Here is a 27,875-nt window from a genome sequence, read left to right as displayed (position 1 = left end):
AATACGGGGTGTTACATCCTCCCCCCCTTAAAATAAAATTTCGTCCTCGAAATTTGTAGGCCAATCATCACTCTAGAGCAGGATACCAAATACAACCAGAACACTCTTAAGAAAATCACACAACCTCCAACACCCAACGGGCATGGATACAACTTGCATAACTTTCCAAAACCCAAGAATAAACCACACATGGCATCCATTATGAAAGGTAAGATTAGACCCATACCTGCCGTAACTCCAGCGTCCTGAGTCCCTGGAATCTCGTCGCCAGCACTACCAGGAGTCACTGCATACACCCGAGCCTGAACTAGTTGCCTCTGATTAGTCCTACCACCGCGATGACCACCCTGATTTCCTTGGGTCCAATTAGGGCACTCACGAGCAAAGTGCCCTGTCTGACCACACTCAAAGCACTGGTTCCAACCCTGACGACACTCGCCCTCGTGGGCTCTATTACATCTACCACAAACTGGAGCTCGGCCCCCAATACGTATACCGGAAGCTGCCTGCGCTCTAGCCCCGATCCTTTGCACAAACTTCTGTGGCGACCCGGAGCTGCTCCCTTCACCATCAACGTTCAGTCGCTTCTTACCCGGAGGGGAATCTACCACAGCACCTCGCTCTCGCTCAGCAATTGAGGCCACATTGACCAACCTCTGAAAGTTTTGGATTTCCAAGCATGCGACCTGCCTGCGAATTTGAGGGCGCAACCCTTCTTGAAAACGTTCAGCCCGCATCTCTTCCGTAGCAATGAGGTGAGGAGCAAACCGTCCAAGCTCCATAAATTTCCTTGCATACTGCTCGACAGTCATGTCTCCTTGAACCAAATTATTGAAATCCCGAGCCATTTGCCGTCTCACCGAAACAGGAAAGAATTGATCATCAAATTCTTTCTTAAAACGCTGCCAAGACACAGCAGCCAAGGATCCCAACTCCATCTCTAAAAGTGACCGCTTGGTCTCCCACCAATTTGCCGCTTCACCTTGCAGCATATAACTCCCATATAATACCCTCTGGGCCTCAGTGCATCCACAGACTTCAAACGTTCTTTCCAGATCTTGAATCCACCTTCTAGCCCGTAACGGATCCTCTTCACCAGAAAAAGCAGGGGTCCTATGCGCTAAGAAGCGCTCATAGGTGCACCCGGCCTGCATCGCCCTGAACTGCTCTCCTTGCTGTGGACGAAAATTCTGCTGAAGAAACTCCGTCATCCTATTCAACGCCCTCGCCATGGCATAATTTCCATCACCCCTCGGTAATTCATCCTCGGGCTCATTAGCTTGCCTTCTTGGTCGTACCATTTTCCTGCCATAGCGTAACCCTTAACCCCACTATCAGTTTAAAACAAACTAAAAAATATAATTATAGTAAAATAAATTACAATACAACCATATCACATAAAATAAAATAAAATAAAACCAACAAAATAAAATATCATAAGACAAAAGGAATAAAACAAATGGAATAGTACACAAGAAAATAATTGAAACAAGTAAAATTGCCTGCCATATAATAAAATAACTAAATAAACTAAAATAACAAAAATAAGATAAATAACAAACAATTAACGTACAATTAAAATAAATAAATTAAATTAAAATAATGTACTCCCAACAAAATAATTTCAAATCAAAATTTTAAAATTTTCTGGTACTACACCTATGGGACATGTGGTTTTACCCAGAGCCGAACTGCTCTGATACCAACTGTGGCGCCCCCAATCCCCCTTATATAAATACACAGGGATCGAGACGCCAGGATGGTGACAACACGGTCACACATCCCAACGAAGTGCCAGTGTGTGTACATGCAACAGTGTACAAATATAATAACGCAGCGGATAGTCAACTAAGTACCAGAATTTAAATACAAATATTTAACACAATTTATCTTTAAAAATTATACAGTCATCCCAAATATAATACAAAAGGTAAATACAGTAATTGATAAAAACACATCTCACTAAACAGGAGCAATCCCAGATCATCCTCCACCGGAGCCAAACTAAGGCTCGTCATCATCGTCTGCATCAAAATCTGCGATACCATAAAATGGTACCACAGGTAAGTATAAACCAAACAACTCTCGGGATAAAAATACATTAATGCAACCAACAATATAGCAAAATACATTTAGCCATAAAATATCATTTTTTCCCAGAAAAATGATTATTTCCAACACACGCCAAAAATCCCATTTTGGCCAAAATAACCGTAAAACATTTTCTCATAAAATGATTCACACAAACAATCCATTTATCGGACACTGTAGGCGGGAATCGCAGGCGGGACTCTACCACCGTCCCTGCTTACCACCATCCCTACCGCGTGCACCGTAGGCGGGAATCACAGGCGGGACACAACCACCATCCCTGCTTACCACCATCCCTAACGCGTGCACCGTAGGCGGGAATCACAGGCGGGACTCTACCACCATCCCTGCTTACCACCATCCCTACAGTTCCTTTACACACAATGCATACTTAACAGAGCACTGTAGGCGGGAATCACAGGCGGGACTCTACCACCATCCCTGCTTACCACCATCCCTACAGTCTCTTTTCCTTTTACTCATATGAAAATCCAATTTCCAATAAACACATGAACATGTATGCAATCATGCGAAAACCCAGTTTTCTTTACAAACATGATCATGCATGCAATATGCGATGTACGTGAACAAGTCATAACCAACAACCAACAACCACAATTCATAATGCAAACAAACACACAACTCCGTCCACAATCCATCCGACCCCCGAAACTCCTCGGACTCAGTCCGGCAAAACAAACCAATTCACAGATAATATGTGTTAGTGCAAAAATATATTTAAATCACGAAAGTTCTTTAAGGAAAATACTTACAGTGCAATATAATAATTTCCGGAGGATCTCGAAGTTGCAAGTGGTGATTTCTGAGCAACACCACAGTGTAAAATACACTGTGGCCGTGGGTCACAGATACCCACTTTTCAACGAGGACAAACGAAGACCCAAGATTGATAGGGTAGGGCCTAGGGAGGTCGGTGAAGCCAATGGTGGTGGTGGTTTGCCGTGGGTGGCGGCGGAATGGGCGGTAGAAGACCAAAATGCCCAAATCGAAAATGTAGTTGGTGGAGCTTCACCGGTGACGGATCGGAGGTGGGGTTGGGTCCAATGGGTTGCCAAGAGGTCGGGGATGAAGTGGTAGGAAGATGGTGGCCAATGGTGGTGCGACGGCGGCGCAACGGCGGAAAGAGTGCCGCGGCTTCGAAGAGCTACTGGTGGTTAACGGCGGCACGGATGGAGGTGAGGTTGGTGGGGTGAGGTCGCCGGCGGCTGGGGAAGCTAGTGGGCTGGGCGGTGAGGGCCACCGCCGGCTCACGGCGGCGCTGGCGTGAAGGTGGCCCGCGGCTTCGTGGGGGCGTGTGGGCTACCGGCGGCGAGGTAGGGGCTGAGATTTGGGAGGTGAGGTCGCCGGAGGGAGGGGGAGCTGGTCGGCTGGGCGGTGTCGCGCACGGCGGCGCGACGGCGGCGGGCTGGGCGGTGAGGAAGAACGGACGGAGAGAGAGGGAGGGAGAGGGAGTGCGCGGGAAGGAGAGGAAATAAAGAAGAAAAAGAAAGAAAGAAAAGAAAAAGGAAGGAAAGAAAAAAGGAGGGAAAAGAAATGAGGTCCAATCCTCATAACTTGGGTCACAAAAATGATCCAACGGAGATGATTTTAAAACCACAAGTTAAATAAAATAATTTAAACGTAATGGTAAAGTCAAATTGAAATAATTAAATCCCACGGTAATTAATTTAAATATCAAAAGCAATTTAAATGCATAACAATAAATAAATATTTGGAAAGCACATAAAAATAATTTTCACCAAATTAAAATCATAGAAATAAACTTACTAAAAATCCAACCAATTTTAAAATAAGAGGATAAATTTTTGAACAATAAAAAATAATCCTTCAGTAAAAATACACTGAAATACGGGGTGTTACAGTTTATATATAATATAATATATATATAAATGTAGGCGGGGGCGGGTCAGCGGGGTGCAGGGCCCCATTACCCACCCCTAATTGAAATTGAATATAAAATATATATTACAACCTAATGGGGGATCGTTGGAATAGATTGCAATATATATTTAAATATTGAAGGAAGAGAGTTTGTGAAAAGATTTAAAAATCTTTGTGAACCAAGCCTCTCAAGTTATTGAAAATAAAATACAAAGGCACTGGGGGGCAGGTCGGATTCGAACCGGTGCATGGGTTGGGGAAGAGACAATCCTCAACCATTGGGCTAGCACATCACTTCATTTGTGCTTGTACTTGTTATATGATTTAAACATAACTTCAAACGGTTAAGTTACAAAAAGGTGCGATTTTTCACAGGCGTCTCTTCAAGTCTATAAAATATATCTATACGAACGCGAGAAACAATTCGTCTTCTTCATCCCAATTTCAGACTTCTTAATAGAAACTCAAGAACACTCCAAAATTGTTATTTGTAGAGTTATAGGCTTTGTTGTATCCTGGAGACGATTTGCTAGGAACCCATTAACAAACTCTAACCGAGTGAGGGCAAATATCGTCTTAAAGACAGTATTTCTATACGCCTCAAAGCCTACAAATTTCTCAAATTCTCTTTTCAATTCCTTATTTCCCAGTAGCGTGATCATGGTGCAGGGTGGCAACGTAGAGGGGCTGGGTAGTCACGATTGTTCGTGGAGGAAAAGGCTCACGGTGTGGCGTTGCCATGAAAAGTTAAAAGTGCGACCGAATGGACGTGGGCTTTGGTGGAGGAACTGAAGGGTTGAAGCGGGGGGGCAGTCGGTTAATTTGGTGGTGCTGGTCATTGTGTTTGGGTCTTCTGCACAAGAGATAGGGATTGACTTAGAGAGAACTCAAAAGAGGGAGAGAGAAACTCATGGGAGGGATTGATGAGTGTGGGCCATGGTGAGATAGAGTCATGGCTACATGAAACAGGGGGAAAAGGAAGTTATTGGGGCTGGGGAGAAGAAAGGAAGGAGAGAAAAGCTAAAGGGGAACAAAACGGTGTGTTTTACACCTTTTTTCTTTTCCTCCTATCGGACTAGGTTTTCTATTTGGGATTTGGGCCCTGGTCTTCAGCATCATGTCATGTGTTTGATTATTTGTTGAGGCCATGAATAGTGGTGATTGTGCTAGTGTAGGTGATCGTAATACAACTTCAAGTTTGAACACTCAAGTTTGAACACTAGCACTAGTGCTACCTCCTTTACAAATAGCGGTGTAATCCGGTCGGTCCGAACTGGAGAAACCGACCGGACCGACCGGACCGAAAAAATGCATGGTCCGGTCCGGTCCGGTCCAATAAATAGGGAAATTTTGGTCTTCGGTCCGGTCCCGAAGTGGAGATTTCTTGGACCGGACCGACTGAATAAAAAAAAAATTATATATATTATTTATATAATAATTGTACAATTAACAATATAAAATTTTAAATATGTTATTAATACTTGTTAATATTCTATAAATTTAACAATATTTTTTATATATCTTCATCTAACTTATCACTATTAACAATATAAAATTTTAAATATGTTATTAATACTTGTTAATATTCTATAATTTAACTGATATATAATATCAATTAGTTAATTATATAATAATTATATAAATTAATAATGAAATTTTCATCTAATTTATTATCATTGACCATATAAAATATTTTTCATTGAGTTTGTTACATAATCCACATTAATAAATCACTTAATTTAATTTAGTATTTTCAATAATTTTTTTTATTAATTGATTTAAAAAAATAAAAAAAGAAAAAAAATTAGGCTGACCGATTGGACCGGACCGGACCGGATCGGATCGATAACTATCGGTCCTGTCCGGTCCCTATGGGTATTCGGTCTGGTCCGGACCAGACCGAAAATATTCGGTCCATCGCCGGACCGGACCGGACTGACCGGATTACACCCCTACTTATAAATACCCTTACCTCTACACCCATGAGTCCACCAAAGAATAAATCTATTACCATCGTGTGGGAACATTTTACCAAATTAGAGAGTGGTGACCCACTGACCTCAATGATCCACAATCAAAATGTAATCATTGTGGTGTTGTTTATAGATGTCACTATAAACAACATGTACTTCCTATTAAAAAATCATTTAGAAGAACAATGCAAGAAGAGCAAGAAGAGTCCTCCTATAAGATATTCAATACTTGAAAAGAATCAGTCTAGATTGGAGATTAGACCTAAGAAGATGGCGGATGGAAATAGTGAGGGCAATAAATTGAAAGGGTATGTGAAGTTTGACCTGGAGAAGTGTATGAGGAGTTTATCTTGTATGATCATAACAGACGAGCTACTATTTCGATTTATGAAGGGAGAAGGGTTCCAAGCCTATTATAAGGACTTGGAACCTAGGTTTAACATTCATTTTCGTCACACAGTAGTGAATGATGTTTTTAAAATATATAGTCTAAAAAAGGATTTGTTAAAAAATTTATTGAACGGTCAAAGAGTTTGTCTCGCCACTGATACATGGACATCGGTCTAAGATTTGAACTACTACATGTATTTGACTACTCATTTTGTAGATAGTGATTAGAGGTTACACAAAAAGATTCTTAAGTTTTGTTTAATCGTTAATCACAAATGTGACACCATTGGAAAGGCGATGGAGTCCGGAATAAAGGAGTGGGGTTTGGAGCGGGTGGTGACAATAACAGTTGATAATGCATCGTCTAACGATCACGCTTGATTATTTGAATAATAGGGTTAGAGGAAAATAAGTCTATATTGGGTGGTGAGTTTGTACATGTTCAATATTGTGCACATGTCCTTAATCTTATTATGATCGACGATTTGAAAAATATTCATGAGTCGGTTGCAAGAACAAGAAATATGATGAGATTTGTGAGATTTTCATCGTCTAGACCTGAGATATTCAAGACCTTTGTTTATGTCATGTGTCTTAAATGTAAAAAAATGTTGTGTATTGATATTCCTATAAGATGAAACTCAACCTTCTTGATGTAGAAAACGACTTACCAATATCGAAAGGCCTTTGATGCCATGGGTGGTGCCTACATGCAATCTGTCCGCCACTTTGATAATAACGAGATCGAGGCAACCCAATGATATTACTTGGGAGAATTTCTAGGTTTTTGTAAAAAAAAAAAAAAATAGGCATTTTTATGATGTCATATGCACCATTTCTACGTCTTTATATGTAACATCCAATGAATATTTTAACAAGTTCATTAGGTGAATGAGAAATTGGATGAAATGTGCGAAAGTATTAATCCTACTTTACGCATTATGGCATTGAACATGAGACTGAAATATGATAAATATTGGAGGGATTTGAGTATGATCAACATTTTGTTATATATCACTATTGTTCTTGACTTGCAGTACTAAATTGATGGAATGGTGTTGGGTTGGAAAACACCAGTGGGAAGGGATGTCGGATCAACTTGTGCTAAGGGTTAATGACACCCTTATTAGGTTGTATGATGAATTCCCCGCATTCAATGGCGTTAATATAAATGTTCCACCATCCGTCGCATCGCCATCTCCTGAAGCCGGTAGGCCGAAAAGGCATAAGTGGGGTATGAGGTTTGACGATACCTACGATGTTAAAAAGAATTTAGATAGCCAATTGAACTTAAAAAGATACTTGTCAGCAGAATTACACTCATATGTGGAGGAATTTGATATTTTGACTTGATGAAAGGTAAATGTCGTCCAGTATCTCATCTTCGAAGAGATAGCTTGTAGTGTTTTGGTTATTCCTATTTCTACCGAGCGAATTTATTGGACAATATTAAATGTTTAATAAATATTATAAGACTCACTTTATATGTCCGTCACTCCCACACTTACTCTAGAGGTTCGAGCGAGAAGGTTGCAATCGCCTTGAGAGTCAGAGTCCCCTTACTTGATCCCATTATATATATAAAATTTCGTCATTCTTATCTTTAATTTCGAACTTTAGCTTAATTTCTTAAAATTTACGTAATCGTTTTTAGTTGATTTCACAGTGTTTGTCATTTTCCTTAAAATTAGCCTAAAAACATATACAAATAATGGACCTTCTATAAATAAGGAAGATGAGAAGACGAAGAAAAATAATGATGTCCAGTGCTGATTGTTTGCGGAACGAGACGGAAAACCTACTTTGAATTCTTGACATACACAGAGAGAGAGCTAAAGTCCAACCTTCGTACCCAACGCCACTCATCTCCACCACACAGAGAATAGGTGAAAAGATAAAAAAATCCGTGTAAAAAATTCAGTCAAAACCCGGGAAAGTTTATGGCTTTTGTCCCTAATGATGATTTCAAGCATACCTAGGACCAAACTAGGCTCAAATCCTCTTCGTTGAAAAATCAACCAAACCCGGATCACATCGTTGGGTTAATCACTGATTACGAATTTCCGGAGCACCCCAAAAGTCAAGATTCTGATTTGGGTATTTAGTCTTGATAAGAATTATCAAGAAAGAGGTTTCGGAGATAATTTTATATTTTTCGAATTGGGTTTGTTTTGTTTACCGCAAGACATGAATTTTAGGAACTTGGACGAGTTCTGGACCTTCTATGTAAATCAGCACTCCAAACCATCCACGAGGCGTTGGCATTTTGTGGGCACCCTTATTGGTATATTCTTCTTGCTTTGCTCAGTGGTCTTTAGCTGGTGGCTCATGTTCTTTGTTCCATTCTTCGGGTATGGATTGGCGTGGTACAGTCATTTCTTCATCGAAGGCAATATCCCGACAACGTTCGGGCATCCAGTTTGGTCCCTGGTGTGTGATTTGAAGATGTTTGGATTGATGCTTACTGGGAAAATGGATAAGGAGATCAAGAGGCTTGGAAAGAGGCCTGTCTTGCAGCCTTTTTAAATTGTAAGTTCTTCAAATATCGTTCAAAGACATGCTATTGTTCGAAAGCAAAATCAGTTCCTCTTCCTGGAACTCTAGTTGTTGGTTTTGCTTTCAGTCTTTTTTTTTTTTTTCCCCCATATACGTAATTGTTTATTCAAGTACATATCGTATCATTGGATACAACATTGCGTCGAGAATTTCTGTTAATAGGGCTGGATTGTTTGGTTGCTGCGTAAGTTTGTGGTAATATCGATCTGAAGAATGGATCTGTTTTGCATAAATTTAGTGCAATTATAAATGCATTCATTGCTATTCAGAAGATGTAGTGATGAGCACATTACGTAATTTTGATATGAAGATTTTGGAAACCGAGGGCTATCTTATGTTCTCCTTTTCTCTAAAATTTTCTTGGAAAGCTAGCTCTGGAATTATGATATAACCAAATCCTAGATGGTCAATACATCATGAACTGGCACAAAAGATGAAGATTCAAATGATTTACCAATGTTCCTGCTTGAATGGCGAAGAAAAAAGAATATTCTTTACCTACTGTCTTCCAATGGATATTCTCAAACCTTACTATAAAAATAAATGGATATTCTCAAACCTATTTCTTTCATCTCAAGTGAACAAAGCAACATAAAAATCTCAATCAAGTAAATTATGGCTTAAGCAAAGGTTATAAAGCTTGAGCATGGAGGATTCATTTTCATGAGGCTTCGATTGGTTTCAGGTTTTTTTGGTTACCTTTTTGCCAAGCTGAAGGTGCCTGTCTGTAAGTGGTGAGCAACATGCATTGCAGGAATAACATCTGCCACGCCACAGTTCCAATGTTGTTTATTTATAGTTTCCCTTGCTGATTCCAGCACCGGTTTTAAACTGAACTGTGAAGTGCATTGGGTTGCTTTGTGTAAGATCTTTTTAGTCGAATAAAATTTCATAAATATTTCCTAGGTGATCCCATTGCTTTAATATGATAGTGTTTTTCAGTTTCTAAGAAAAAAATTTGAATCGCCGCCAAGCTATAGATCAAGTAGACGGTATTTGTTTAATGACATTTCTGCTCAGGTGAGGTTGGTAGCATCATTGAGATCAACTTGTTCATTTGTAGAAAGTGAATGACAGAAAGAAGATCCGATGCGTCCATAGCAGCTCAAGCAGAAGGCAATTCATTTTTCCTTTAGTTTTTACACATGTTTGTCAGGAATTTGTTTACTAAAACAAGTGAAATATTCAAGCATACAAAAGCAAGAACTGCGTGGAAGGACAGTGACATAATTTAACGTTGAATCAAAGATATTATTTTTCCAATTTGAGAATTTCCGGTTGAAGGGAGAATATATAACTCCAAATCATTTCATTGGATGCAACCTGTTTGTCATTATACTTTTCCATTACGCGGGGAAAAGCAAGCAGTGCAGATCCGAAACAAATATCACCCTTGGTATAAATCAGATCTCCACTTTGCAATAACTACTAAAAACTCACATTCCTGCGTACCATTTAGAAAAGAAAAGCAGATGTAGAGAGAGAGAGAGGGGTGGGGGGGGAGTAGTAGCAGATAATGGGAGCCAAGAAATGATTTGGAATTAAAATTCAATATCCCAAGACTCAGATCTCACTACATTACAAATTCCTACTTTCTATCATTCAGAACAAAATAAAATCCGGGCCAACTGCATTTTTGGCCTGATGAAGAGACCCATTTGAATCCACACCATCAAAACTGTTGCCTGTGTCTAATTCTTGATCGCACAAGTTTCTGGCTTGGTTCATGTGTAAGTAATCTTACTACATCTTATCCTTGCGCAGGGATAGGGTTTCTTACAGGGTAATCATTACAGGTCAGTGTTCCGCGAAAATGATGGCAAAGGCATGGCCTCCTGTGGACGAAGGATGACGAGCACACCAAACATTCCGAGCATTGGTAGGACAAGCAGCCACTTCAATAGTTTATAGTAATACATATGGAAGGTGAGCGAGAAGTCATCTGAGAAATAGAGCCCATTTTTGTCAACCATCTCCACTAAAACAGTCCCTGTAGTCCTCACAGCAACTGTTGGCAGCTTTATCCTATATTTCCCAGGCCGGTGAAAGATCTCAGTTTGCTTTATCCTTCTCTCACCTTGGTAATTACCGGGAACTAACAAGGTTGTCTGCAATGTTATTAACAGTAATTCACATGATTAAAAGATTTGATTCACTGAGAGAGACGAGTTGTTAGCCATGTAAATTGATGCATGGAAAGGACTTACCGTGACATTGTATGGTGCTAGAGACCCAGATGGTACTCTGTATCTGTCTACAATCTCAATCTCTACCCAGAAACTCTTGCCTTCCTCATCACGGAAAGCTCTTGATGGATGTGTAACATAAATACCTTCACGGTTATACCGAGTAGCCACGTTGTTTCTTCCTTGATTATGTGATCTCCACGCCTGAAAAATAACATCATGCAAGGACCATCAAAATGAACTGGGAGAACATAGAATAAACTAACCAAAAATCAGCTTCAGATCTTAACCAACCTTGAGAGGATGATACTGAGCAGGAGTGGAGAAGCAAAACACATTGCCATTCATGGTTGTCACAATAAGGTCAAGATCATCTCCACCATCAACATTTTCTGCCAAGACCATGCTATATCTGTCATGAAGAGATGCATGATTAGATAAGTTGTGTGAGAGAGAGAGAGATGGAAACCAAAAGATTAAGCATATCTTACGAGGTTTCACCAATGTCCACAACATCAGCACATGAAGTGGGTCCATCTATAAGGTACAAATATCCATCAAATGATGTTGTAACAAGAGTGAGGCCCTTCTTTTTCTCACCACGTTTATTTAAATCAACAAGAAGAACTTGATTCATCACTCTGCCATGAGTTCTATATGGGTAAGGACGAATAATTGACCCATCCTTGCCACTGAGAACATATATGTTTCCTGACACCGTTGGAACCACAACATCAGTATAGCCATCTCCATCAACATCACCAACAGTGGGCCGCTGAGGAATATAACCAATGTGTATCAGTTTACTCTACCTTGAATTTTTCAAATTACAGGGCAATGTATACCAAGTCAACCTACTAACGAGCCAAAACAAATGTTCACTCATCTAGTGACTTCAACCAATATTATCTCACAATCTAGATGCATAACAGAACAGCGGAGCTTTCATTAATATATTTTTTGGTAAGTAGCTTTCTGGGATATATGACAACCGTAAATTTGTGCATAATCAAAAGGGGTGTCGACAGAACCTATTTCCTATGTCATATCTTGCAGAGAGAATCCAGAAATCTTGAATGGACATTTGTCAAAAGAGTTCTGTAAGTTACAAGCCAGTGTGTAAGCACACCACTTATTGTGGAAGTCATTAAAGCCATTAAAAAAAAATTCAAAACACCACTACTTTTTAAACTATCTAGTGCGACAGGCTTCCATATCAGTGGAGTGTCTTATGTGTCAAAAAAGCAGACTTGCAAATAAATTTTTTCTTGTCATTCAAAATTCTGCATCAAATACAAGTCCCCTGCAAACCAGGCTGAGTTTAATCTGAGATAATTTCAGATGGAGCATAACAAAAGAATCTGTTTCAAAAAATACACAAGGAATCTTTCCGTTTCGCTAACACATGGCCTTTTCCCTTCCTGTAAGTAGCAAATCCCCATTGTATAAGCTTCTTGGTATTTTCACAATTCTTAGATTTTTTTTTTCGTTCATATTCATCCAATTGGTTGGTTTTACACATTAAAGGCCCAATTCCATCATCAGAATTTAGCATTTTGAGTTACAAAAATTAGGGGAAAAGTGTCAAACATATAGCTTTATACCATGCAAGGAACTTGAATCTCCTAAACGATGCCATCAACAATGATAACACAGCTCACATTTATACGATGGGGATTCCAAAAATCCATGCAGAAAAGTTGCAGTAGCATATATAGTTATCGATCAGTTCGACTCCAGTACGTTTATCACAGCTTAGTTGCTAGAAGAAAAACAACACTGAACCTTACCTGTGGAACAAGACTCTTAAGATGAATTTCCCAAATTTCCTCTCCTTTTGTACTCCAAGCAGCAACATTTCCATGTACATCAGCAGTCACGAGTTCAATTTTGCCATCGTCATTGATATCAGCAGCAACAACAGCTCCTTGAATCTCAGCCATTTCAAGTGGAAACTTTTCTCTCACTTTGCCTAAATAAAGGAACAGTTGAGTGTCCAGGATGTCAAAGAAAACCATACACCACAAAAAAAAAAAAAAAAAAAAAAAAAATCAAAAGCACAGTTTGAGAACAATGTTTAGTATAGTTGGATAGGTGAGATTCCAAAAGCAAACTTGTTTTTTTTTTTTTATATAAGTAAAAAAAAAAAAAAATATTCATCAAATGAAATAGGCAAAGCCCATGCATAGAGGAAGTATACAAAAGAAAACACCTAATTACATTCTATAAAGAAGAAAACGAAAACAGAAAATCATTAGTTGAAGCTCCATTAAGCACTATAGCTGAAAACCATTGAAAAAAAGAGAACACGAAGAATTTCCAGATTTCCTCCATAGTGCGCTCCTTATTATTAAAGCATCACTCGTTCCTTTCCCACCAAATACACCACATAAGACATAAAGGAACCATCTTCCACACAGCAGCCACTTGAGGAGAACTTTGAAGCCCAATCCAACACACAAGTAGATCCACTACTTTCATAGGCATCACCCAAGCCAGCCCAACTCTACTGAAAACATCATCCCATAATACCTTTGCTACCTCGCAGTGCAGAAGTAAATGATCCACAGATTCCCCATGTTTCTTGCACATGAAACACCACTCCATAACCACAAAACCACACTTTCTCAAGTTATCGATCGTCAAAATGTTCCCGAGCGATGCTGTCCATATGAAAAAAGCGACTTTGGAAGGCACATGAGACCTCCAAATACGCTTCCAAGGAAAAGGAGAACAATGCTGAACAGTGACTTTGGAATGCACATGAGACCTCCAAATACGCTTCCAAGGAAAAGGAGAACAATGCTGAACAGTCAACGCCTTATAGTAAGACCATACCGAAAACTTTTTACCACCCATATGCTTCCATAACATTCTATCCCTCTCATTACCCCCAATCCTAAGAGGCTGAAAAAATCAGAAACCTTGTCAAGTTCCCAGTCCTGTATAGCTCTAGTAAAACAAACATCTCACTGCAAGGTACCATTAGAACGGGTTAACAAATCAGCAACAGTAGCATCCCAATTGGCTGCCATCTGAAAAATAACCGGAAATGTACTAAAAAGAGCCCGATCACCACCAAACATCAAGCCAAAAAGGGATCCTTGAACCCTCACCAACAGCAAAATTAATATGTTTAGCAAAAATCTCCCATCCCTTTCTAATAAATTTCCAAAGAATCACACCATAAGCCCCCCACGTCTCCTTAGAACACCTACCCCCCCCCCCCCCCCCCAAAAAAAAAAAAAAAAAATACTCACATATTTCCAAAAGCAAACTGAAAGACAATGAGCACGATTTTTTCATCAACATGTCCTATAAAAGGAAATTGAGGGTCGCTTCGTATGGTAAAAATCTGATAACCCAGGTGCTATTTGATCAATGAGAATACACATGCTTATAGACCAGATGTGTTGAACACCTCAAGGAGGCCCATCCCCTATATTTTGACCTCAAGGACAAAGGCATAATAATATAGTCTGTAGAATCATACGAAGGATACAATCAAAATAACCATCCGTGCAACAATTTTTAATAGGAAAAGGGCACAATCTAAATTAACTACCCATTACATGGATGCATGAGGGAAAATATGGTCACAACACAAACAATAACCAAGAACTAAAAAAATGATGCAACTTTGGCTACTGCTCGAAAAGCCAATGGCAAGTCATAACATCTGACTAAAGAATCATCAACAAACTTGCAAATTAAAACACAAAAGCATACACTCTAATCCTGAACCCTAATCCTGAATGCAAATTAACTCCACATTGAATGATATAATTTTTATTTATTTATTTATAAGTACATTAAATGATAGAAATTACCGTGATGATCCAAGACATAGAATAAGCCAAAAGAGGTCCCAACAAGAATGTCCATATACCCATCACCATCCAAATCGACAACAGTTGGAGAAGAGTATATATAGGCACGGAAGTTTCCGGTATCTGTGCTTAGATCTAGCTCAGCAGTCCACTTCACTTGCTTTGTATCAAGATTGATAACAACAATAGAACCGGCTACATATTTTCCAATATTAATATCACCCAAATCCTTCGAATGCTTTGAGTCAGCATAATACCTGTCAACTTACAAGGTGGCTAATTACTTTCACATCAATCAGTAATAAAAGAAGCCCAATTCTGTACTATCTACAAAGCAAGAAAATAATGCCATCTTAAACTTATTATATTGGAAAAGGAAACATAAAATATTGAACTATATCTCGTACCAAAGAAGAAGCAAAGAACTAGATACTGTTACTGTTTCACAACAATTAGTAGATACCCAATGGAGTTAAAAAAAAACATTAAAGCAAGTATCTCACCATGTAAAAGGTTGATCTGCAATCAGGGAGGATAAAAACAGGCCAACTCTACAACCTTATCAGCTAAGAAGTTTAGAGTGAAGATGCTAGACAATAGTGGAACTTGAACCGTGTAATAGAGAATCCAGGAGACTCCTAGTGCAGCATTGAACCAAGGATGTCTGAGCCTACAACTCATCCTAAGCCCACCCTTGGACAACTAGGCTGCACTCTAACGAGTGGAGCTTGGGATTAATATTCCAGTCAAGCACTCTTTTTAGGTTGGGCATGGGCGAGGCATATGTCAATCATTAATTGAACCCAACCCAACCCTGGTCTACCATAAATTCTCACTTATGAGTGAACATAACCATGTTTTTTTATAAGTAGTGAACATAACCATGTTCATGTGTATTAATTATGAAAAATGTAAGCCTAAATTCATAACTATAGACATGACACAGCAAGAATGACCACTCTAAGCTTTAGTCCCAATTGACTTGGATTGGATTCATGAATATTTTTTCAACTAATTGGCATCAGCCAGTTATTGTGAAAGTGCTAGGCGCACTTTAAGCTCAAACACCGTCTGGAACCTTGGTGCAAAGTACAGAGTGCAAGCACATGCCTAATTTAAATAAAACTCCAAACTTTAAAAATGGTTTTTAATAACAAGTTCATAAAATACAATAATATAAAGGTTTAAATTGCAAGATGCTCATATATTTAGATATTAACTCAATTTATTAGAGTATTATACAACATGACTATCAAATTAAAGTAATTGATAGACATAATCAAATTACATAGTTTAATTAAAATCAACCAAAAATCCATGACTAAAAAAAGCTCAAGAATTGTAGGTAGTGACTTATATGCAAATACAAACAATCAAATATCAATCCATTTAGAAATCCAAGTTGCACAATCGTATTGGGTTGAAAGTGTATACATCACATGCAACAACATACGGTGCCAAGGTACATAACTGATCATTAATATCAACTGGAATATTTGAAAAAAAAAAATATCAGTTCCAGGCCGAAAAATTTAAAAAAGCGTGTTTTTCTGCACTTTAAGCTCACACAAAAGTGCCAAAAAGTGTCTTTACTAAATGCAATTCACTTTTGGTAAGCGAAGCGCTTCAACCTTGATGCTTGGCACTTTGCTATATACATTGTAACTAGATTTTAAAAAAAAAATGTTAGATTCTTGGTTTGATAAATCATTCATAATTGATTATAATAATACTGAACATGCTTTCGTGAAGCTCAGACTCAATAAATTTTATAACACCAGAAGATAGGCCCTTTAATGATGGAAAGTGAAATGTAAGTGGTGATGAGATTAGACTTCAAAATCTCCGCTGTTTTGTTTTCTTGGAGAGATTTACTTATCTCTAACACATAATTGTATTGTTTGAGTTCATCTAAATAGGCAGCAGTCAAATATATAAATTAAGGTTCCAAAGAAACAAAAAGATAATAAGAAGTGATACCATGCAAGAGAACTCACTCGTGATCAAAGAAATAAGAAACTGCAACGACCATCTCTGATACCCCATCCTTATCAATGTCTGCTATGACCTGAAGAGAATAAGAAGACAAGATTTCATGTCCTAACTTACCTAAATTAGACATGCCAATATGGTTATCCGTGACTCGATAAAAAAGATTAATCACCAAAATTTTAAGTTTGGACTTACAGGAGTGCACAAGATGTGTGAGTCAACATTCACATAATCTTCCACTGTCTCGTGTTGCTGTTCTGTCCACTCCTCGTCTCCCCACATTGATTCATCAACATAATCATCATAATCGTAACTATACTCATCAGCTAGCTCCTCACTCTCACGAAATAACTCAAAGGATGAATCAGCATCTGCTTCCAAGCTTTTATGCATTTCCACAGTTGGAACATGATGACCTACACTACTGTTCTCTTTCAATTTAGAGCCATCATCCTGTGATCCTTTCGAGTTGTTATCTTCCAGAAGTCGTCTCGCAGCATTTGCCCCATTCTGTGCATTGACAGTTCCTCCTGACCCAGAATTTACAGAAGAATTATCCACGCCCGTGGGCAGATCAATGTTGGATTGCATTTGACTTTCATTCTTTTTCTGTTCATTTCCCGCTGATGTTGTTACTGAAATGTTCAGCTCAGGGTTACTTGGTTGACTTCCATTAATTTTTCTTTCAGTCTCTGTATTGGATGTGTTCACCGTACCAAGTTTACTTTCTGCTGATGTAGTTACTGACATGTTCAACTTAGATGTACTTCCATTTGTTTCTACATGTATAATCAACAATTATGAATAGTCAGTTCTTATTAGACTATGTTAAAGAAGTCGAGCATTCTTTAAGCTAAGAGACTCTAAAATTTCCCTGTAGGAGGATGAAAGGTAAGGACTGTAGAGAAAACCTAGCCAAATCTGAACATATAAAAAAATGGATACAAATGTAAGAATAACTCACTAGACATCTTAGCTTCCAGGACAAGTAGATCATCATGAACATCTGGATGCAACCGGTCCACGTGGTGGTCTGAGTCCAAGCCCACATACCAATTTTTAGGTACTCTTCTGCGAGGTATCTCTATTTTATCGGCCATCAAGTAACCTGACACCCTAAATACATATATAAGTTGAAATGAGACTGGGCATGCTGGCATACTACAAAAGGATAAAATCATAACTGGAAAAAAAAACTACACACACATACACAATCAGAGCAATTACCTGAAAAAGAGAACTTCACCATTGTATGTTGCCAAAGCTATTTCCCTCACACCATCCTTGTCAATATCATACAGTAGGGACTGGCATGCACAGTTGACTGATGGAAAGCAGGCCAACCTGATATTTCATTTAGCAAAAACAAAAAATATAAAAGAAGCAAACACCACCCATTAGCTAAGTTTGCTAATTCCTATGCAATTCAGTTATCCCATGTATTTCAGTTATCTTTATCTTCTGAAAACATTTCTCAGCAAGTTATAATAACCATTTATCATATATGCCCAGTTGAACATATTGGATGGGTAGGAAAGAAGTTTTACAAACAAAGCCAGCGCTCCAGAACCAAAACCAAATGATACCTGGCATTTTGTCTCCATCAGAACCTTCTAGAACTTCAAGGTAATGGACAAAAGAAGGAACCACCACATCTAGCTTCCCATCACTGCAAACCAAAACACAAACGTTGCAGTCACCTAAACTAGTCGATCAAAATGCAGATTCATGTCTCGCGCAAATGTGGAAGAATGGAGACCGCTAAAACCTGAATCCAAGGCAAGGCTAATATTGTTCAAATCGCGCGAGTGTGATCTCTTGATTATTATACCTGTTGATATCAGCGATCAAGGGTGTAGCATATATACTAGAACTAACTTCAGTTTGCCATCTTAGCTCCAAATTCCTAGGGCACCGCGTATTCAGCAAAGCATCCTCATCTCTGCATCAAGTATATAGCGAAAAGCAGAGACAATCGAATGAAAAAAATAGGAAAATTAACACATTTTCAACCACAAGATTTAAACCGGAAATTCAATTAATTTAGAACTTACACGTCGGGGTACGCTAGTGCATCGTCGCTGGCCTCGCGTTCACGAAACTTATTTTTCTTGGACTCGTCGCCATTGATGAAATTCAAGGACGACCACAGAAATAAGCAAATCAAGAACAGCCTGATAATCGCCGAGGATCTCATATGGGCGAGTCCTCGTTGCTCTCCAAATCGCTCGTAACCAATTCCAATGCTTATAACAAAAAAATTCAAAAAATAAGATATATCGAAATGGATAGAGGGATGGATCAGTATCTTCCCACAGAAACACCTAACGACGGTGCAAATATTTGAGTGATTGGCCAAGATGGAATCAGCATAAAAGGGCGGACATTAATCCATTAGCTAGGGTTCTAAACCTCGATGCAAGAGTTTTCAGCCGGAAAAAATACTCTTAGGACATTGACGTACGATTGACCATTGGGAAATTTCCGTAAAAACAACTCGGAAAATACAAAATTGGTTTTATAGTTTCACAATTGAAATTCTGTATATTATATTATTACCTTATTTTTATCTCATTAAATAAAATGTAATATATTTATTATTATTAAATAAAATTATTATTAAATAATTATTTATTATTTAAAAATATATCATATACTATTTAATATAATTAAAATAAAATAAAAATTTAATGTATAGAATTACCAATTTACTCCTTCAATTTTACATTGTACTTACCGTAAACTCATATACAAGTTATAAAATTCCTTTTCATCTCTCGTTCCAATTAAATTTGTCATATAAACGATTTGTGTTATCTGACTTATAAATAGATTTTTTTTAAATATTTTTATGTTTTAATTTTTAATAAAGAGTATGAAATTTTAGATAGAAAATTAAAATGATATGATATAAAAATTTAAATAAAATATTATTAGAATATTATTTTTTAATATATTTTTATATTTTTATTTAAAAATATTAAATTATTTATTTTATTTTATTTAAAAATTTAAAAAATTATAATAATTAAATAAAATAAGATGAATTGAATTCTGAATCCAAACAATACCTAAATGGCTAAATTGATCCATCTATCAAAAACTTAGCCACATCATCATTAATGGCAGTTGAACACGTCATTGGCAGGCCACATGTATGCCATGTATTATAAAAACTGAAAAAAAGAGAAGAGGATAAAACTAACAAATATATTAAAAGGATAAAAATTTAAAAAGCCAAAAACTAAAATACAAAAAATATGGCGTTATCTTAAAAACAAAATAAAATATGAAAACATGAGAAGATAAACATAATCTACAAAAAATAACTAATATTTAACAAAAAAAATTATAAAACATTACGTCTAACAAAGTTAAACTAAACAAAACTTAAATTTAAACAAAATATTCATAAACTACATAAAATAAGTTATAACAAGGGAGGTCATGCAGCCACTTCTATTTTTTTCAATTTCTCTGTTGTATTTACTTCAAGTTTTCAGCCTATTGCTTCATTTTATTTTGAATCTTGTATTTTTTTTAATATTATTTTATTTCAAAATGATTATTTGTATTTTTTCATGTGTTAGTATCTTATGGCCAATCGTCACATGAATTTTATTTGTGAGTCCATATAAATGATACGGTTTTCACATCATTAATATGATATAACTTAATTTATAACAAAATTTTTAATTTTGAATCTTGCAAATGAAGTTGTGCCACATCAATAGTGTGGATGGTATGCTATTTAAAAACCAACTTGCAAATAGAAGAATTCTATCTAAATTTCCTTAAATTGTTTGAAATTTTATCGCAAGACTATTTAGAAAACCTAATTAATGAAAGTCGATTTGAATCAATAAAAATATAAAAATTTCTTTTTTAAAAAGTAGTTTCAACTTGGAAGATTCAGAACAAATTTCCAATCTTACTCAAAACAATAAAAAAGAAATCGAATATTTTAGCCCTAACAAAAGGGGGATCTCCTGGAACAAGAGTTGTCCTATGAGTACTAGACTACACACTCTAATATATTAAACTTCATACTATTATCTTAGTAATCTATCAAAACTGATATGTACACCCCAAATTATCAAACATCTATAACATACTTCAAAGACTACCTATTTGTACTTAAGGTTGTGCATCCTGATACAAATAAGGATACAGATATCCAAGAACATTTGGATCCATACCCAAATTTTTAAAACTGCGTAGCCGGATTGTAACTGATATCCAGTTTTAACTCTCTTTTTTTTACTCTATTTTTTTTAAACTATAGTTTTTATACATGCAAAACGATGTCATTTTGAAACAAAAATTATGTTTTTATAAAAACACCCAATTATGGATAACCGGTTACATAACTTGATCCGAACAAATAGTTGCCCAAATTCACTCAAATTTCCAGGTTCCGGACCGGAATTCGAACCCCTATTTGTACCCATTCATCTCACATATGGTCGGGTAAATTTCGTATTTAAATGGTACTATTCATTTTATTAATTTGGAAATAATACTTCCCCCATCTCTTTTTCTAGCTTGCATGAATCTTCTCAAAGACTCAGAAGTGAGGGGTTTTATTTTGTTGAAAATGTTTGTTCAGATCTACGGCTCTAAGGAACCAATACCGCTGAAAAATACCCTACATATATATATATATATATATATATATATATATATATATATATATATATATATATATATAACATCAACAGGTCCTACGGATCCGATAACGAAGCTACCAATACTTTAATCAATAATCATTGAGCTCAGCCTTCAAAAAAGGAAAATAAAGTACAATCGAAAATATAAAGGAGTAAGCTTCGAGAAAAGGGTGGTAAAAGATAAACAGCTTAGAAAGCCATGGAAATTAAAGACAGAAAGGGGAGGGGGGCAGACCAAGATGAAAACAGAGGCGACAAAGACACTCATCATAGTACAGCTGCCCAAGGTGATATTCACACCTATCGATTTCCCCCTCCCCAAAAATGAAAAGCCCTTGTTCTGAAAAATGGCTACCTTCTAAAGAACTTAGCAAATCGCTACATTTAACGAATCATTTAAACAAAAAAGAAGAAATAATAATATACATGGTGACCCTAATCCTAACTCTCCTGAATTGGACAACTACCTGGAAGAAATCATTTCGGGCCTGATTTTGGGTACTACCAAGTGTACCAACAGGATCATACGAAGCAATGCTACAAGATTACAGCGAAGGATAGCTAATTACACAATATCTCAGTGACCCATCCGAGAATGCCAAGTACATACCAAACTCCGGTATATACAGAACTTGCAATGACCTGTGCAGACAGACATCGGAGGTATTCTTGAGTATCTGGTGTCTCCTATCACTAATAGACCTCAAGGTATTGTGTACATCTATGACTAAACCCTCCCAGCCATCACCTTCGTCGCACTGAATTTGAATGCTGGTGGGCTTTACTATCATTCCGTATCCTATCAGCATACATGGGCAATCGAATGATCTCATCAATCTCATTCAACAAGACTTCCTGAGTGATATTGTCCTTTATGCTCCGCATCACCTGTTATTTAAAATCACCAAGGCTTCATCAAGTGCACTTGGATCCAAATGATATGGGTAACAAATTATACAAATTCAGTGATGAGGATGACCTTCATGTAAGTATTGAAAGCATTTGGAGTTGATTTATCTGGTCTGATCCGCATAAAGACCCATTCTTCTTCTTCGGAATCCCACGAACACTCGATAATTTTTCCGGAATACAGTGAGGGTTCTGAACCATCTGTAAATTCTTTAACTTTGGTCAGAAATCAGAATCTAGACAATATATTACCTCTACTTAAAAAAAATATATATATTACCTCTACTTATACCTAAGAAACAATACCATAACCAAGATATAATAAAAAGCATATAACAGCAGCACGCATGTCAGTAAATTAACCAACTTTGAGAGCTCTCTAGAGACAATTAAATATCTACAATATCCATGTTCTTATGCACAGATACCGGACAAAAACATCCACAAAAAATGCAGTCTCCCAAATTAAATTGCAGCCATTCCTGTTCTCTATTCTTTCTTTTTGGTGCTAGAAATTACTTGTCTCAACCAAATATTCAAACTTGACGATCTAAACCATACATCATCTATCCAAAAAAGGAACGAAAGGGAAGTAGAAGATAATAAAGCATAATGCCATATTACATGAAACTTCCAATCGCTAATGATGTGCACATGGTACTGCCACGTGCACTTCAAATCTTACTTATCAAAAAAATAACTACATTGTGAACTTCATATCTTCTACAGTATCTCTAGAATCCACTAGGTTGACATTTTCTGCAATACAGAAAGGTCAGACACTAGCATTTGTTGCATTTTTGCCATCGTAGGTATAATGCAGCCATCACATCAACGTATGGTGATATAAGGAGTGGTTAAATAAACATAACCAAAATTTACAGGAACATAAACGGTCCATTGAAAATATCAATTATTGACAGCCTATTCTCTGCACGCACAGCAATGGCATGCATCAATGTCACTTCTTAGCCCTTCAAGGGCAGGTAGTGTAAGCTAGTCACCTAAAAATCATATACGTGTAGCATAAGAATGCTTCCAAACCCTAGTTATACGTGTTACAAAAATTCCCACGCTACAGCCTCTGTTAGACCTTAAAGTCTGGGGAAAGGAAAGGAAAATATAGGTCATGCATCTTTGATGTAAAAGAAATCTTTCAGCAAAGGTGTAAGGGTACACATTCCAAAAGAACCACAGGCCTCGAAAGCGAACTTTTGAACACTATAGTAAAAAACATGTCCACTGTAAGGACTCCACAATTATAATGCCTAGTTAAAAGATGGTGAATTCAGAAAATCATTATGTAAAATGTTTAATGGGGCACAGAATGTGTTTTGTCTATATTGTTTAAGCCCCTACATTATACATAAATGATAAGTAAAAAAGATCGGACACTGGAATCAAAACCCTAGTAAAGTTTTTTGCCAGTTACTGATCAAAAAATAGTTTTTTGCCAGTAGTTTATGAACACTTGTAAGTGTATTTTTCTATTAAAAGGGAAACATTTCAGAGTAAAGCTAATCCAAGATTTTTGCTTAACCATTGATTCATGAGTGCAGATAAAGTTATCAACAGAGAAAGCAAGGTACATGATATAATGTGGAAAAATAAAAGAACGAAAGAAAAAAAAAAAAAAAAAACAAAAAAGGCATTGACCTCTGAATGCAACCCTACTTCCTTTCCCTTCTATTAGCTTCTTCTTCCCCCGCTCATGCAGAAAAAGTAGTTGACGATTATCACCTTCAATCTGTCCACAAAAGTAGCTAATATTAAAAGGCCAGCTCCAGCAAGAACATGAAGCCAATATGGAGAGAAAAGAAAGAGATGCCCAAAGCAATAGCTTAAACTAACATAGTACATAAAATGGTACAACCTCAAATAGAAAGTCAACTGAATTCATTTCAGGGTATTTCCACTTCAAGAGGCCTTCATGTGTGCGTGGAACATAAGGATCATCCCAACCCTGCAAACAAAATGATCAATAATAATCATTGCTCCAAACCAAAGGTGTTCTTCCACAAATGATACAGAATAAGACATGGACATAGCATTAAAATATTGCAGGCACCAGAGACGATGCTCGCTAGTTCCTACGAGCTTGGTATTTGGTAACTCCTGATTTACATGGTAGTTAAGGGATTAACATACTTTTAGTAGTTGAAAGGTCATCTTTATGGCACTGAAACAGACGTTTGCATGAATGATTTACTTCATCAAATACATTCAGGAAAGTTTTTTCTTTTGTCAACAAGATTTTCAGGAAAGTCAGACAAACAAGCGAGAAACTTGGCAGAAAGTTTTAACAGAGATTTGAATTCCATAGTTTGTTCACTCAAACCACCTGAAAAATAAGACCATCTGCAGTATGTGAAAGCCTTGGAATGAATTCCTTTAAAAGCTTGGTAACAGTAGAGAGCAACCAAAAGTCTTTCCTTCTCACCTGATAAGAGTTAAAACCAAATCACCAAACAATCAGCAGAAAAGAGATGATACAAGATGGATTTCAATGTTGACAGTCAGATAACACATACCCTGAACGGTTCAAGGTCGTATCTATAATAAGGATTCCTACACTGGTAAATATTGTGGCGTTCATAATTCCGCGGTTCAATCACTTCTTTCTCAAGCATCTTCCAACGTTCATAAAAAGGCCGCTGGATTGATATTAAATTAGCATACCATGCAATCAATATATTATACCAAAAACATTAATAAATACAGAAGACTACGGACATGGGACATATTGATTTGATATGTCATGTGCCACAGCAATGTTTGAACCAAGCCTCGACTTTCAAAGGTAGAAAGCAACTGATACAATGCAATATTTTATGAATATGAACTCAGACTACTCAGTGAGCAGGGCCCTCTCCATTATTGGGGGTCCTACATCCAATACCCCAGAAATTTGACAATAAAATATCTGATACATGATTTTACTGTACCAAACAAATAATGTTTCTAATGTACAAAACAAACAAGAAGCTCCCAACAACTTGATGCAAATTTCCAATCGTTTATCAATATTTAACTTAACTGAACCAAACCATACAGAAATCCACTTTCTTAATATACAGAACTCCGGGTAAAAGAAGTTGCATTTGCTCGGTCTCCAGGATTCCTCGTCATAATGAAGAAAATATAAGGTGTCACAATACGATGAGCCTAGATAGGATAAACAACAGTGTGTAAGATGTTTCATCACCAACTATGTGAATTCGTCAGTAATTTTGAATATTATGTTAGCTAAATTACAAGCAACTCTTCCATGTAGCTACATAACTTATTCAAATCTTAAGCCAAACAGTGAAAAAGAACCACTTGACAACAAAACATGTCATAATGAGGACCAATAAACACAAGTGGGAAGAAAGTGTTTAACTATACATCTCAAACAGGTGTTTCAATATTGATGACTTTTCTATTCTCGTGGCATAAAAAATATCCTGTAATATCAATTTGAAATTTATTAATGTTGGTAGAGTTATGTTAATGTGGCATTATCCATTAATCCTTGAGTTTTTTTCCTAAAAAAACAAAAGAATTTATTCAAGGGTTGTGAATAATGTCACATCAACCCAGCGGGATAGAAATGGGATGATAATTTAGTGTATAGCATTTTCCATTTTGTTATTCCTTTCACAAGAGGAACAAAGGAGATAAATCAAAAGTCAAAATCTAAGGAAAAACTTTCATAGTCTAAGGGTTTGGCACAATTAAGAGTATGCCGTCTTTCAAAATTAAGAATGTGAAATCACCATTTGTCCCAAAATCAAGCTGATGGAAAGAAGTAGATTTAATTATTTGTATTATATTCTTAACACTTCCCCTCACGTGTGGATAGAGGTGCTACTGTCACCCGCCAGACAGGGGGTACCCCTGTCTCACCCTTGTATGGGCGGTAGGGGTGGGCAAAATTTCCAACCTCCGAACTTCATCCAAGTTCCGACGAGGCTCTGACGGAGTTTGCACAATTCGGAGTCGGAGTTACTCTTAACTCCAATAGTCAGAGATGTCTCCGAACTCCGAATTTTTAAAAAAAAATACAAATGATCAAAACGACGTCGTTTTGTAGGCCCTGCTGACGTTTTGTCTTGATCAGGTAAGTAAACGATATCTTTTCAAGTGGAACGACGTCGTTTCGTGAAGGAAGGGAATCCAAAACACAAGACCCCCTTCTTCCCCCCTCACTTTTGCACAACAATCCTAGTGAATCACTTTTGCACAACTCAGATGAACTCTAAACGCCGTCTGCCGTCACCTGAGGCCACCATCTGCGACTCTGCTGTCACTGGAAAAATTGTGAGAATGATTTGTTACTTCCTCCTCCAATAGATTTGTTGTTCCTCCGAGTAATTGTAAAATGTGATTTGTAACTCTCTTGGTAAAATGTGTATGATTTGTTGTTCATTTCAACTTTTTTGTTGTTTTCATTTCAATGATTTCGGTTTTTAGGCTGTTAAATTTAAGAATTGAGAGATTTAGGTTTTGTAAAAATTGAGCTTCTTGTTTTCATTTCAATGTTACACGCTCGAGCGCCACTCGAGCAAACGTCACACAAATTGTTTGCTCGAGCCTTCGCTCGAGTGTGGCTCGAGCGAACATCACACAGATTGTTCGATCAAGCCTTCACTCGAGTGTAGCTCGAGTGGACATTCATTTTTTGTGTTTTATGTATTTTTAAAACCACAAACACGACTAGACACATGTTTTTTCCTTTTCAATGTGTTTCCAATTTGTAGATAATTATCATAACATTTAAAATGATGGTTGTTTGTTAATTGTTTCAGATTATTTGCTCAAATTATGGATGCTACACCACCTCATTCTCATTGCAATTCTCCACAAGAGGATGACGCACAGCCGTTAGCGTCACCAACTGGTACTTCAGGCTGTATACCCCCATCTAGAGCAGATACCTCCTGTGCAAGTAGTCGAGTCCCAATAAATCTAAAAACATGTAGATATGCTTAATGAGGAAGAGTTGATGAATGTTGAGGCCGATCCATCACCATGACCTACCAAAAATAGGCCGTGGACATGAGAGCATTTCACTAAAATTCCTGGTGATCGTGAGAATCCGTAGGCTCGATGCCACTACTGTGGGCAACTATGCGGTTGTCATTCGAAAAAACAAGGCACGTCAGTATTAATAACACATCTTACGGACTGCTAGTGGTATAAGATATACAAAGGGCTGGTAGCAATTGATTTGATGAAGCTGAGTTACGAGAATTCTACGGCCACCGATGGCACGCAAATTAAAAGCTATCAATCCCTCAATATAGTGAGAAGATGTTGAAGGATGTTCTTGTGGAGATGATCATCACTGATGAAAGGCAAGCTTCCGCAAATTTGTGCATACTTTAGAGCCAC

The 27,875-nt window shown here is 37.3% G+C and overlaps 3 protein-coding genes and 1 long non-coding RNA gene across 6 annotated transcripts in view; 1 reads left to right on the top strand and 3 right to left on the bottom strand.

The window, feature by feature from the left end:
* Window positions 1-8,314: 8,314 nt before the first annotated feature.
* LOC121264653 lies at window positions 8,315-9,820 on the top strand. The gene is made up of 2 exons (XM_041167930.1): window positions 8,315-8,885; window positions 9,598-9,820. Exon 1 carries the CDS (start codon window positions 8,544-8,546, stop codon window positions 8,880-8,882), a length of 339 nt encoding a protein of 112 aa, XP_041023864.1. The 5' UTR covers window positions 8,315-8,543; the 3' UTR covers window positions 8,883-8,885; window positions 9,598-9,820.
* Window positions 9,821-10,429: 609 nt separating this feature from the next.
* On the bottom strand, window positions 10,430-19,400 carry LOC121264652 (protein DEFECTIVE IN EXINE FORMATION 1). Its single transcript, XM_041167929.1, is given in 14 exon segments — window positions 10,430-11,020; window positions 11,120-11,302; window positions 11,393-11,510; window positions 11,590-11,873; window positions 12,889-13,070; window positions 14,929-15,185; window positions 16,926-16,996; window positions 17,116-17,699; window positions 17,885-18,036; window positions 18,148-18,223; window positions 18,226-18,264; window positions 18,507-18,589; window positions 18,752-18,862; window positions 18,975-19,400. Coding segments are annotated over 14 exon segments (2,601 nt in total). The 5' UTR covers window positions 19,118-19,400; the 3' UTR covers window positions 10,430-10,702.
* LOC121264654 lies at window positions 13,232-14,329 on the bottom strand. Its single transcript, XR_005940538.1, has 2 exons — window positions 13,869-14,329; window positions 13,232-13,802 (listed from the first exon to the last, which is right to left on the bottom strand). It is a non-coding gene; the product is annotated as an uncharacterized LOC121264654 (long non-coding RNA).
* Window positions 19,401-21,969: 2,569 nt separating the features above from the next.
* The window catches only part of LOC121264504 (mRNA-capping enzyme), a 32,439-nt gene continuing 26,533 nt past the window's right edge, over window positions 21,970-27,875 (bottom strand). For all 3 annotated transcript variants that reach the window (XM_041167710.1, XM_041167709.1, XM_041167711.1), the window contains 6 exons: window positions 25,031-25,153; window positions 24,841-24,939; window positions 24,373-24,462; window positions 24,156-24,246; window positions 22,570-22,700; window positions 21,970-22,478 (listed from right to left, as the gene is read on the bottom strand). In XM_041167710.1, coding sequence (XP_041023644.1) covers window positions 22,335-22,478; window positions 22,570-22,700; window positions 24,156-24,246; window positions 24,373-24,462; window positions 24,841-24,939; window positions 25,031-25,153 — 678 coding nt within the window. In that variant the 3' untranslated portion in view covers window positions 21,970-22,334. The remainder of the gene's footprint in view (window positions 22,479-22,569; window positions 22,701-24,155; window positions 24,247-24,372; window positions 24,463-24,840; window positions 24,940-25,030; window positions 25,154-27,875) is intronic.

This window comes from Juglans microcarpa x Juglans regia, chromosome 5D (assembly GCF_004785595.1).
Source record: "Juglans microcarpa x Juglans regia isolate MS1-56 chromosome 5D, Jm3101_v1.0, whole genome shotgun sequence".
Taxonomy (NCBI): Eukaryota; Viridiplantae; Streptophyta; class Magnoliopsida; order Fagales; family Juglandaceae; genus Juglans; species Juglans microcarpa x Juglans regia.
This window is presented reverse-complemented; position numbering and strand designations above follow the sequence as displayed.